Source organism: Aethalodelphis obliquidens, unplaced genomic scaffold (assembly GCF_003676395.1).
Source record: "Aethalodelphis obliquidens isolate GAN/ISIS:26980383/991018 unplaced genomic scaffold, ASM367639v1 scaffold1, whole genome shotgun sequence".
NCBI lineage: Eukaryota > Metazoa > Chordata > Mammalia > Artiodactyla > Delphinidae > Aethalodelphis > Aethalodelphis obliquidens.
The window spans coordinates 108,255,990-108,269,587 of NW_020837945.1; the positions used below are offsets into that span (position 1 = coordinate 108,255,990).

At 35.9% G+C, this 13,598-nt stretch overlaps 1 protein-coding gene across 3 annotated transcripts in view; it reads right to left on the reverse strand.

Annotated features, from left to right (window-relative positions):
* The window catches only part of GMPS (guanosine monophosphate synthase), a 114,644-nt gene that overhangs the window by 50,387 nt on the left and 50,659 nt on the right, over positions 1–13,598 (reverse strand). For all 3 annotated transcript variants that reach the window (XM_027113539.1, XM_027113548.1, XM_027113556.1), the window contains 3 exons: positions 11,916–12,097; positions 8,372–8,486; positions 1,888–1,985 (listed from right to left, as the gene is read on the reverse strand). In XM_027113539.1, coding sequence (XP_026969340.1) covers positions 1,888–1,985; positions 8,372–8,486; positions 11,916–12,097 — 395 coding nt within the window. The remainder of the gene's footprint in view (positions 1–1,887; positions 1,986–8,371; positions 8,487–11,915; positions 12,098–13,598) is intronic.

Genomic DNA, 13,598 nt, shown 5'->3' on the forward strand with positions numbered 1-13,598 from the left:
CCGGTAACTGTAAGTTCGTTCTCTAAGTCTGTGAGTAAAAAATAAATAAATAAAGTTGGTAATATAACGCCCCCCACCACCACACACACACAATTTCAAGAGGCTATAAGATAATAATTTCAAAATTATATCTCTATTGGAATTTATCTTAAGGACAGAAGTAATTAATGGCATGGATTAAAACAGATGTAAGTAACATTTATCAAATGCAATTGTGTGGACTTTCTTTGGACCCTGATACAAACAAATCAACCATAAAAAGATATTTTTTACATTATGAAAAAATCTGAACAAGGACTTGGTATTAAATAATATTAAGAAATAAAAAATTTTAAATAAAGCAAGAAGATAAAGTACTTTAAAAGCAAAAGGATGTTTTGAGGTTGTTATTATTGTCATCACTATTACTTAGGATTAGTGTAGGTTGTAACTGAATACCAGGATTTTAGAACTATAAAGACAGAAAAACTTTAAATCCTAACCAGATCTTTACATTTAAAGCCTCCTGTACTATCACCTTCCACCAGCAAGATTCCTGAAGTAGTTCTCAAGAGTAGTCACTTGAGATACAGATCAATGTAAGCAACACCTCTCCATTATGAAGTAGAACAAGCACTGGATTTCAAAAACGTATTTTGGCAATGAGCAGCTTCAGTTCATAAAATTATTTTGAGCAACTCTGGCTTCTTTATATTAATATCCCTTTGAAAACAAGAATACTTGAATACAGATATACTTATTTTTGTTCTTTCTAGTATTAAAGAAAAGCCAGCCACAGCCAGTTCTGTGTAAAAACTGGGAAATCTCCATTTCAGATAAAAGTTCTTAACTTGAATTTTAAAATTTCTGATCTGTCCAATTTGGAGAACACTATTCATTAAGAATTAATTTAGGCACAACTCAATGGAGGCTGTAAGAATATGTTAATAAACAAATCTATAAAAATAATTAGCACAGTTATAAGAAATGATAATAAAGACAACATGTGCACATTAACTGACATCAGCCAGCGTTTTACAGATTGAATGCAGTTAGGGAGAAATGTGATTTTTAAATAAAAATGAAATTTAGTTCAAAAAAAAGTAAGTGAGTAATTCTATCAATAGTCCACCTAAATGGGCTATATCCAAAACATCGGAAAACCCCAAAAAAGAAAGCAAGTGACTAAAACTTAAGTTTTCTGGTCTTTCAGGAAGCTGAATGAAAACTCAGCTATTTTTTTTAGTAAAGCAGAAGATAAATGATTCTAGAAAGCCAATGAATAGCTCATTCACCAATCTTCAAATACATTAGAGCTGCTGTACCTAATCTATTATCACCTAGCAATAAAATAAATTAATACATTCACTGTATTAAAGACAGTACACCAAGTATAGTTATGCTCAGATACAGTAGAGAAAGTGAGGAAGAGGGAAATAAAACACATATTTAGTAATGAGTCCAGCAATGGGTAGCTTGCTAAGTACCCAGAGGAAGAACATGGTAGAGGAAGAGGTATACAAAGGCAGGACAGTTTAAAACATTATCCATCTGCCACGTCTGTCATACTAATGTTTAGAATCACACTCTACTGAAAGAGTGAAAAGGGAAAACTACAAATGTTGGCATCACAATATGCTGTCCCAAAGAGGGGTTCAAGACGGCACAGGTGCTTTTATTAAATTATGTCATTAAGTGCTTTTCTTATCCCTAATTAGCATCACTGCGATCTGCTGCTGTCTTGACACTCAACTGGAAGACAAATATGACAATTAACACCTTTGGCCACTACTGTGGCCTTAATTTTGTCTAAGAATTACAGAATCTCCAATTTTAAAGAATAACATTCCCAGCTGTAAGTTAGTTAAGCTACTAACATTCTTATTGATCTAAAAATATCTTTAATACCTGAATAATGAGCATGTGTTATCCACACTAATACTGAAGACTCCATCTTCTCTAACACTTTTTTTGTGCACAGTACCTCCAAATACCTTATTCATCATCTGTTCAAGAGAAAATAAATTGATGTTAATATAAATCAAAAGAAAATCACTCAATTTCTTACATTAATAATTTATGTTTCTTATTTTTAGGATAGCTGTTATATTTGTGCCCCCCAAATAAAGGAAGTCTGATAACTGTAGATAACTTGGTGCTATTATATATAATTATAAAGTTCTTAAAAGGCATAGTTATAAAACAAAACTAAATTAATAAAAATTAACCTCAGGTCAAATTCCTAAACACTGGCAAATTTTCCATTTAGGGTACTTTAATTCATCTGTTAAAAATAGGGATTTCTTGGGATTCCCTGGTGGCGCAGTGGCTGGGAGTCCGCTTGCCGATGCAGGGGACGCAGGTTCGTGCCCTGGTCCGGGAAGATCCCACGTGCCACGGAGCGGCTGGGCCCGTGAGCCATGGCCGCTGAGCCTGCGCGTCCGGAGCCTGTGCTCCGCAACGGGAGAGGCCACAACAGTGAGAGGCCCGCGTACCGGCAAAAAAAAAAAAAAAAAAAAATAGGGATTTCTTTAACACTTACATCTGTTTAATTTTAAAGCATTTTAAAAGGCACTTTGAGCTTAGAAAGTACCTAGGTTGGTATTAAAACCAGGCAGATATAAATTCCTCCAAACTGTTTAATCTTTGGCTCCAAAGGAATAGTCTGAAAGTCTGCAAAAGGCTGTCCTGTGGAGATGAGATAAGCAATAAAATCTGGTCTTTCAATTAAATTTATTTGTTCAAATCCCATACACCTACAGACTTTTAAGTGGTCTCTACATTCTGACCCTTCTTGTGTCAATTTTCTTATTTATCACTTACATATGTCCAAACACCCCCAACACCAGACACACACAAGATTTTTAGGAACATTAAATCTGCATCAATAAAATCACTACAACCCATCTTGGTATGTCTGTTCCACAACAGGTGTCATAAGATACCTGCCACAACAATATGTGATGCAGGTTGACCCAGCCCCCAACAGAAAAGTAGGCAGAGGGCTAAATAAATGTTCATTCTTGTGATGCACAATGGCATATTCTTCAAAACCATCAGCAAATGCTGCCCTCTACATTCTCCTCTTAGACATTCACCATTAACCTTCCTGCAATAAAGGTTTGGGTTAAGTCCAGCAGTTAAAAAAAAACCCTGCTAACCCTTGTTTAACCCAGTATTTCCCCAAACTAAAGACTCATAAGTAAAACACTTTCTGCAGCACCTTAACCAACACAGTTTAGGAAATACTGCTGCAGTCTAATCAGTCCCCTTGCCTCCAGTCTTGCCTATCTTCCAGCCTATATTCCAGAGATCTACGAATGTCAGCTACTAAAATATAAATATGATTCTGTTAGTCCATTATTAAATTCTTAATGGCTATCATCTACATCTGGGTTGGTAAATTTTTCCTGTAAAGGGCCAAAGAGTAAGTATTCTAGCCTTTGCAGGCGCTACTGTGTCTGGAGCAACTGTTCAACTCTTGTCGTCGTTAACACAAAAGCATCCACAGACAATACTTAAAGGACTGGATGTGGCGGTGTTCTAATAAACTTTATTTATGGGCACTGAAACTTGAATTTCATTTAATTTTCACATGTCACAAAATATAATTTTTTTTTAAATGTTTTTCAACTCCAACCATAAAAACCATTTTAAAATCATAAAAACCATTCTTAGCTTGCAGGTCATACAAAAACAGGCAGTGGGCCAGCTTTGGCAGCAGGCTATAGTTTGCTGACCCCTTGTCTACAGGATAAAGTCCAATATGGAACACAGACTTTTTAATACATCGCCCCCGTCTAATTTTACCTCTCATCTTCCCTGTCATTCTCTACTCCAGCTATTCAAACTGGTGTGATTACCGAAGCTGACCGTGTCCTCTCCCCCCATGTCTTCAGGTCTCTTCACAGTCCCAGGGGCCTAACAAAGTATGTGGCCCAGAGCAGTCAGTCATTCAAATTTGCTGAACGAAAAATGAATGTTTTCCTCTACACCACTCAATGAACCTTGTGCACCTCTGCCTCCTCTAATTTGCAGTTCTTAATTAGAAGAGAGCTGAATGATCAAGATAACCAAAGCTGTTGGAACACTACACAATTTAAAAGTTCACAGAGTCTAAATTAAAGGCTTTTACAAAGCCAAAGGCTTGAAGTAAAATTTAAAGCTATGTCACCTATTCAGAAGGCTTTCATGCTTATTCTTGATTCCTGACTATATGCTACTTAAGGGTGAGAATACAAGGAGTTGAAAGACCAGCTAAGTGTGTGTGTGGGAGGAGGGAATAATTTTATGTAGAGTAAAACACTTTACTTTGTTAAAATTTTGTTTTAATATTCTATTTTGACTTAAGGAAATGGTTTTCAGTATGGATTCCTGATAACCTCGAGGTCCTAAATGTCTCAAAAAAAACCCCTGAAAGTCTACTAGGTCTACCACTCTAATTGGGTCAGCTTCCCTCTTATCTGTTTTATATGCCAAGGTTTTAAAATAAATCTTGGATTTGGGAGGGGGAAACGGAAGGAAATTCCACCAATAAAAACAATTTGACAAAACCTGTGGGAGTGTATAAAGAAGCCAAATGCTTGTAATAAAGATGTTTCTTTAAAAAAAAATGAAATTATAGTGAAGAGAGAAGTCACAGTCTAGAAGGTATATGCAATATATATGATTGGCAAAAGTTTAGTATCCAGCATACATAAAAACAATCTAAAAAATTCAACAAGAAAATGTGCAAAAATCACAAATAAGCTTTTACAGCAAAGCAGACACTAATGACTAATAGCAAATAAACACATGAATCTCAAAATAAGGAAAATGACCATTAAGACTATCAACATAATGTCATTTAATACCTTTTCAGCTAGGCAAATTCAGGGGGAAAAAAAAAAAAAAAGCTGACCTTGTCAAGGCCTGGCAGGGATATAGAGCAGAAGGAATTTTTATATACTTATATACTGCTCTGGGAAGGTACTTTGGGGGCAAATATCATTTCCTCGTGAAGCTGAGACTCGGCATTTCAATTAATTAGCCTAGAGAAAAGTCTGTGTATGTACAATACCAGATGAAGAGTCCAAAAATATTCATGGCAGTATCTGTAATAGCAAAAATCTGGGAAAAGACCAGTGATACTAACAGTGGAATGTATAATTAATTTGTGCTACATTCAAACAATAAACTCAGTAGTGAAAATAAAATTAATTAATCTCAAAACCAAAAATGAAAATACACGAAGTATGATTTCACTTATATTAAGGTCAATAGGCAAAATTAAGTAAAATATTATTTAGAAATACAATATGTATAAAGCTACAAAGAAAAGAAAGGGAATGAACGACATTTCAGGAAAGTGTTACCTCTTGCAGGAAGAGAGAAGAATGTAGAATGGAAAAAAGCATAAAGAGAGTTTTAAAAGTTCTACTAATATTCTATTTCTTATGCTGAGTGGGGCATAAACAGTAATAGAGGTAAAGGGAGCAAGGAGCAGGACAGACTTTTTCCTTCCAAAGCAAAGAACTACCAGGAAGCAATCAGAAAGACTCTTGACAAGAGTTAATGGCAAAAGATGGTACAGAAGACATTGAAATAACTAAAATTTCAGGATGCCATGGAGGGGGCAAAGGTATATACCAGAGTGAGAACTTTGGTGCTAAAATTACTCAACTAAGAGTCACTAAGAAGCGGTAGTCCTTTACAAACAGCATATTAGCTACGTGGTATTATTTATTTATTATTTATTTATTTATCAATATTTTATAGAAAGACAATTTCTGCCCAAAGGAGCAAGAACAGCCTATTCCCTTATACTACTATGAAAGTTCAGATGACAAAGGCAAAATTTTTTATGCATTTAACATGAGCAGGCCAGGCTCTGGCTACCACAGACCCCTACTGAATGACAGAAAAATGTGGTCTTCCAATTATAAGGGGGTACTGACATAATGGAGAAACAGTCAGCCACTATCATTTAAATTAAGGGAGCATTTTCCAGACCTGTTCACTCTAAGTGGGTGCCAAAAAAATATCTTGTGAGACTCTTCCTTACAAAATGTTATAATGCCTCTCAATATACTAAAAACCATTTAATTACAGATTGTGCTGGACTTGCCTGGCTGTCCAGTGGTTAAGACTCTACACTTCCAATGCAAGGGGGACAGGTTTGATCCCTGGTCAGAGAACTAAGATCCTACATGCTGTGTGGCATGGCCAAAAATTTTTTTTTAAATTGTAATTATTAGTTGTGCTTTATGATTAATATTGACTACTCAGGCAAGGAAGATCAATAAATTATGTAAATACATTACATCATGGGGCAAAGACATATTTAAAAAAAAGAGTCAGCCAATTTCCAATGTTCAATCTGATCAGGAAACAGGCTCTTATGAGAAAACATATTAGAATACTAGGTGGGAAAATCTAAAAATAAGCTATTATCCAAGTCAAATTTATAATCACCAGTTGACTTTTCAGAGCACATTACAGGGGAAAAAGAACCTTTTACTATAAAATTCTTGTTGCCTAGATAAGAAAATATCCATTATCATAGATTTTGTATTTTATATATTTTTAGTCAGCATTTCCTCTAAATCAATGGAAAACCATAACAATCAATTAACAAGAAGCAAAATCTGGTAAAGCTGTTTTGCAGACCAGTGATTTCTAATATTCTGCCCTTGTATCAAGAGTATGAATAATAAAAATATTCACATTCTTACGTGAACATTGATTTATGTTCCTTCCTTTACTGAAAGCTCCAGAGACAGCTATTAGAAAATGTATTGGTCTGTTCACTTTCTAACTTTTGAATAGCTTCCCTTTGTGCCATTATTCATATCAATACACAAGTTTCAACCACATTGTTTAAAAAAAAGACAATTCACTGTTCTGCTCACTACTAAAATGAGGAGGGTCCCAAAATGGCACCAACACCGGGGTCCTCATGGTAGAATTAAGCTTCCAAAAATAGCTGCCTCCAGTGTCTATGTCTCCAGGGTGAGCTCCAATTGCCTCCTGCCTCTCCAGGAGACTCTCCAAGATCAGCAGGTGGGTCTGACCCAGGCTCCTTTTAAATTACTGCTTCTGCCCTGAGTCCTGGAGCGTGTGAGATTTTGTGTGCACCCTTTAAGAGTGGAATCTGGATTTCCCACAACCCTCTGTCTTTCCCAAAAGTAAGCTCCACTGGCCTTCAAAGCCAAATGTTCTGGGGGTTCATTTTCCTGGTGCAGGAACCCTGGGCTGGGGAGCCCAACATGGGGCTCTGACCTTGGGGGAAACCTCTGAAATTGTAATTATTCTCCCATTTGTGGGTCACCCACGCAGGGCTATGTGTTTTGACTGTAACTCTGACCCTCCTACCCATCTCATTGTGGTTCCTTCTTTATATCTTTAGCTGTAGAAGACCTCTTCTGCTAGATTCTCATCAATAGTTGCTCTGTAAATAGTCATTAATTTTGGTGTGCCCATGAGAGGAGGTGAGCTCAGTGTTTTCCTATTCTACCATCTTGGCCACTCCCCTACATATACTTAATTAACATTACAGTGAAGACACCTGGCAGACACCATCTTAACAAAATAATCAAAATGAACATCACCGATCATGATATTACTTGACATCATGTGCCTCCTAATGAGATGCTCTGAGAAGAGCACAGCATTACTTCTGTGGTATTCCTGCCAAAAATACATAACCTGAATCTAACAATGAGTAAACATCAAACAAACCAAGACTGAGGACTACTCTACAAGGTAACTGGAATGTACTTTGTTTTTAATTGCCAAGGTCATGAAAGAGAAGGAAAGATTGAGGAATGATTCCAAACTAAAGTAATGTAAAGCGACATGACAACCTAATACAACACATGGTCCTAGACTGGATTCATGAATTATAAGAGACATTAATGAGACCAACAGTGAAATGTGAATGAAGTCTGTGGATCAGATGCTAACATTGAGTCAATGTTAACTTCCTGATTTTGATAACTGTACTGTGGTTATGTAGGACAGAATTCTAGTACTTAGGATACAACAAGTAACAGAACACCTTGTTTGCAAATTACTCTCAAAATGGTTAAAAATGTCATAATTGGGGAACTGAGTAAAAGTATACAGGAGCTCTGTGAACTACTTCTGCAACTTTTAAGTGTATTTAAATGTCTAAGTTTTTTTTTTAATGGACAGTGTTTTGTTGTAAGCAGTAATATAGTTGCTTTTCTGAAAATCCCCATTGAAGTCAGTTCTGCCATACTAGTGTAGCAATTCATAAACAGTTGTAATATGAACAAATTATCTCATATAACTAAATATCTTACTTACTCTAAAGATAGAAAATACTAATACAGTAGGAGTCAAAAGCAGAATAAATTAACTCTTAAGGCAAATTCATAGATGCATATACCTGCATGCCATAGCAAATTCCAAGAACAGGCTTGCCAATAGTGAATATTGCTGGATCAAACCAGGGAGCATCTTCTGCATACACGGAATTAGGTCCTCCAGAGATGATAATAGCACTGTGGATTTAAGGAAGAGAGTAATGAAGAATCTTTAACTGCTAATTCTTATACAAGTTCTATGCCCTCTCTTGCTTGTACCACTGAGGGAGACTTGATACAGATTCAGAGATTTTGTTATGTTTTCACTATGCTATAGCAGATCCAGATTCTATCAGCCTATTAACAGCCTCTTACACAGCTTAATTTTTTTTGGCCGCAGCATGCGGGATCTTCATTCCCTGACCAGGGATCGAACACGTGCCCCCTGCAGTGGAAGCACAGAGTCTTAACCACTGGATCACCAGGGAAGTCCTCTACACAGCTTACTTATTTTTACTCTACTTTATTGCAATACATGGAAGTTTATCAATTCAACAAACACTTGTTAATAAGTACAAAATTCCAAATATATAAAACCAATGTTTCAATCTATGAAGGTTAGCCTGTATTTGTTTTGTTTCCTCATCAATGGAGGAAGTAAATGAGAATTCTAAAGCGAGATGGTGAAAATACAGGTCTCCTGAGAGGTCAGGAGTGAAGCAGGTCACAGCAGGACAACTGAAGGTATTATGAAGGCCCTGGATCATGCAGGGCAAAATACTCTACAATAAAGAATGGCAGAAAATGTGAAGAATTACCTAACTTTGCCTGTTTAAAACCTGTCCAATATTCCCATCAATTTTACCTGAGACCTAGGAATAAGAGCTAACACGACTTGCCTTATATGCCCTGCTCTCAGAACAGTGGTCAGTATTATCACTTAACTACATTACAATTTATAGAGCATTCCATGGGTTAACTTGGGAATAGAACTATTCATATAAAGAAAGCTGAAAATTGAGGCCTATATTACTCACCTGGCCTCTAATATAGCTAACTTTGATCCTCAGCATTCAATCAAAAACTTTATAGAACACTTTAATGTTATGATTTTTACATAAAAATTCAGATTTCTAGATTTTCTTTAGGGAAAACAAGGGGGAAAATCTGCTAATACTGGACTTTCACCCTTACATGGCCACAAATAACTGGAATCACAGAGAGACTTGCACCTTCAGACTACTCATGCTCTCCAGTTTACACAATACAGGCATACTTATGCCCTTTAATCAATCTAAAGTACCCTCAAACTCATTTTAAGTTTGAGTTTGCAGGAATCCTGATTTATCTATATTTCTAAAGGAAAAATGCATTCCAAGATATAACCAAAATCTACTTACAAACAAAACTGGATTACAATTTACCTTATAATTAGTGTCTGCCTGCCATGCAAAAACATATATAAACTAAAATACTAGACTTTAATACATCCAGAAAAATAATATAAGTCAAATTCATAAAAATTACTCAACAAGTTAATGTTTTTTGTTTTTTGCAGTACGCGGGCCTCTCAGTTTTGGCCTCTCCCGTTGCGGAGCACAGGCTCTGGCTGCGCAGGCTCAGCGGCCATGGCTCACGGGCCCAGCCACTCTGCAGCATGTGGGATCTTCCCGGACCAGGGCACGAACCCGTGTCCCCTGCAATGGCAGGCGGACTCTCAACTACTGTGCCACCAGGGAAGCCCATAATGTATTTTTTTTTTAATATTCTAACAATAATTTAAGTAAGCACAAAAGCCGTACTCTTTAAACCTTGTATTGGTAACATGAATTTTGGTATACATTATGTCTGCCAGCTTATCTCTTGCAAAACAGACTGAAGATAACCTAATCAGATGATGAATGTGACATCTTTAAGATAACAATTTTAAAGGGGAATGGGCTAGCCCTAAGGGTAGATATGCAGCCTAGCCTCTTAAAAATGCATAAGCTAAAACTCTCTAAAACATACTTAATAATCAAAATCTCTAGAATTTCAGTATTTAGTTTGTATTTAGTTTTATAAAGGATAACCACCATGCAACTGCCCAGCATCCCTCATTAATCTGCTAAACAACTCAAGGCTATAAAGATTCTTAATACTATTAAAAAGAAAAGGCAACGGATTTATTCAAGGATAAAACTCAAGCTGCACTTAAGCCAGTTATGAAAATTCTTATCTCAGTAAGTCTTGAGAAGAGCTAATCACTCATTCTGAGTTTTCTATTTCTACCCTGCTATGATTTTGAAACAACTTGCAATTACAAGGCCCACGAAGTCCTAAGGCATTCCAGATACCAATTTTATGTACCAAGCAAATCAAGGTTCTAAAAACAGGTAGGTTAAGATGTCTCTTAAGTCATAAACCTAAAATTTATTCTAGAAAAAGGGTGGTCAAATAACTATCTCAGCAGAAAGGATTATAGTAATGAAAGCCACAGTGCTATAGTTCCTATTCTTCTACAGAGAAAAGAAGCTATAGGCATAAGCAGGACCTAGAAACAGTTGATGATCAGGTAAACAGGTGACAAGAAAAACAATCAGACTTCTATTGCCAATATTGGTTACCCTATTCCAAAACATTTGGTCGATTAGTTTGCTGGGGATTTTTGTGTTTGTTTTGGGTTGGGAGAATGATGGAACTTGGATCTGACAGAGAGCCATTCAGATTTCTTGCAGTTTTTGATTCCCTTAAAACTGGTTCTCACTGGCAAATCAAGACAGTTGAATTAGATAAACTTCTTACTCTAAAATTCTACAGTTTAAAAGAGATACCTGTTTTTAATCTACATCCTAAAACTAGAACAGAGTTAAATGTAGACCTGCTTTTTCTGATTTGCAATTCACTCTATTTCAAAAAGAAGAAACAAAGGATAATGTATACTCATCTGTGAAGTTTTTAAAAGTTAACCATTTGTCTAATGGAAAAACATTATGTTTTTAAGAAAAATTAAACACATTATATTTTGGAAGAAATACAGCATTAAGGCTTAAGAGCTAATTAAGGATATAAACTGCAGTTGCTTGCTTCTGAATAACATTCAATTTAAAAGCAAACATTAATTCCAAGAGAAAAGACACAGCATTAACCAGAAATAGTTGTTAAAGGAAGAAGTTACAAGTCATTTTGACTAGTTTTAAGTGTACAAACTATGGAATTAGCCCTTAAATTAGAAGTCTTCATAATTTAGAAACTAGTTTCCTGGAATAGGAAGCAAAAGAGACTCATTGTACACAGAACTCTCTAATTTAGGTATTGTAGCCATTATACATATATATTCCTTTGAACAAATGCTCTGGGATGAATGAATGAATGAATGACCATAATAGCCAGATCTAAGTCTGATCCAGAAACCCTATGAAACGTAAGATGTTCAAACGATAAATTCTTAAAACTATGCAAATAAAATTAATGTAATCTTTTCCTTTAATTTAAATTCCTTTTAATTCCCAGAGCCATGGGAAATTTCTTGTAAAACCATTCCATGTCTTAGTTTCATTAAGTAATTCAGTGCCCAAAAAAATTAATAAAAAAATATCCTACAATCTAAGCTCAGCCTCCTCAGAAAAACATAAGTTAAAAGTCTACCGGAATCCTTGCTCTTTTACGGCAAATGCTGGTGTTTCCAAGGGGAAGATTTCAGACTGCACAAACAGTTCCCTCACTCTCCGGTCTATGACTTTCCCATACTGAGCACCCGCATCCAGAATGACAACAGCTCCTTCATAGTGGTGGTGGCCATCCTTAAGGTCTCCTCCGGCATTCTCCAGCTGCAAATATTAACACAAATGTCTTAATTATGAGAATTATGAAAATTAGAGCTACTTTTAAAAACTGTGGTCACTGTCAGCTCCAAAAACACACAGAAACTGTTAACTTAGGATTTTGAGTTGCCAATTCAAACACTTCTTAAGATTTTTATACATATCCATACACAGGCATAAATATAAGTTACCATCTACTGACGACATGATATAGTCACTTTATGTTTAATGCATCTTACACACATTATCCAATACTAGGGTAAGCATACAGTCCAGCTGTGCCAAAATAAAGTACTGGTTTATGCCATGCCTGTTATACTGGCATTATTATTAATAGTGCCTCCTTCGAACTTCAAAAGCATCCCAGTTTGGGTAATAAATTATATGATCACCCAATCTAACTGTCACAGCATTCCTATGAGGGACATACTGATGAGGAACTGAAAGTTTCCTCCCAGAGTATATAAGCATACCCCAATTCACTTTATTAGGATTTTTTGTATTACCTGAGGAAAAAATATATATGCATCTGACCCATAACACTAAAAGTTTTTAAATGTTTTTTAATCCTATCTCTGACAAGTCTACATTGAAAACACTCTTCTGGAGAGCAATTTGGCAAAACATAAAATTTTAACCATATGTGCTGAAATATTTATCTGGAGTGTGCTAAAATATTTACCTGGAACTGGCTTCAAAATAATGCAAGGGCAGGTGGGTATGGATGAAACAAGATTGACTATAGGTCAACCACTGAAACCACTGAAGTTGGGTGATACATATATTGTGTTCACTTTAGTCTCGATTCTGTTTTTGTTTATTTTACATAAGAAAAAGCTTTAAAATGTGTATGTACCCTGTAAATCCACTTGGAGGAAGCATATACAATATGATCCCATTTTAAAACATTTTGTGTAAAAGTGCAATGTATGTACATGTATGAAAAAGAATGTACAGACAGATATACACCAAAATATTAACAGAGGCAGTATCTGAGTACTAATGGAATTATAGTAGGTGATTTAAAATTTTTCTTTATGCTCTTCAGTATGTTCAAATATTTACAATACACATATTTTTGTAGTTTTTCCCCCTCCAGTTGTAAAATTTGCACACTAAAAAAAATCTTAAGCCAGCCCCTTAGGCATCTGTGTAACACTTTCATCCCTCTTCCCTCTCCATTTAAGTGAATAAATACATGCAGACTGTGACTTCCCTGGTGCTCCAGAGGTTAAGACTCCACGCTCCCAATGCAGGGGGCCCAGGTTCCATCCCTGGTCAGGGAACTAGATACCGCCTACCACAACTAAAAGCCTGCATGCCGCAAACAAAATATCCCACGTGCTGCAACTAAAGATTCCTCACACCACAACAAAAATCCCATGTGCCACAACTAAAACCTGGCGTAGCCAAATAAATAAATACATAAATATTTTTTTAAAAAGTAAATAAAAAGAAATGCAGACTTCACAACACCACTAACACTTCTTCACTGCAGTAATGAAAA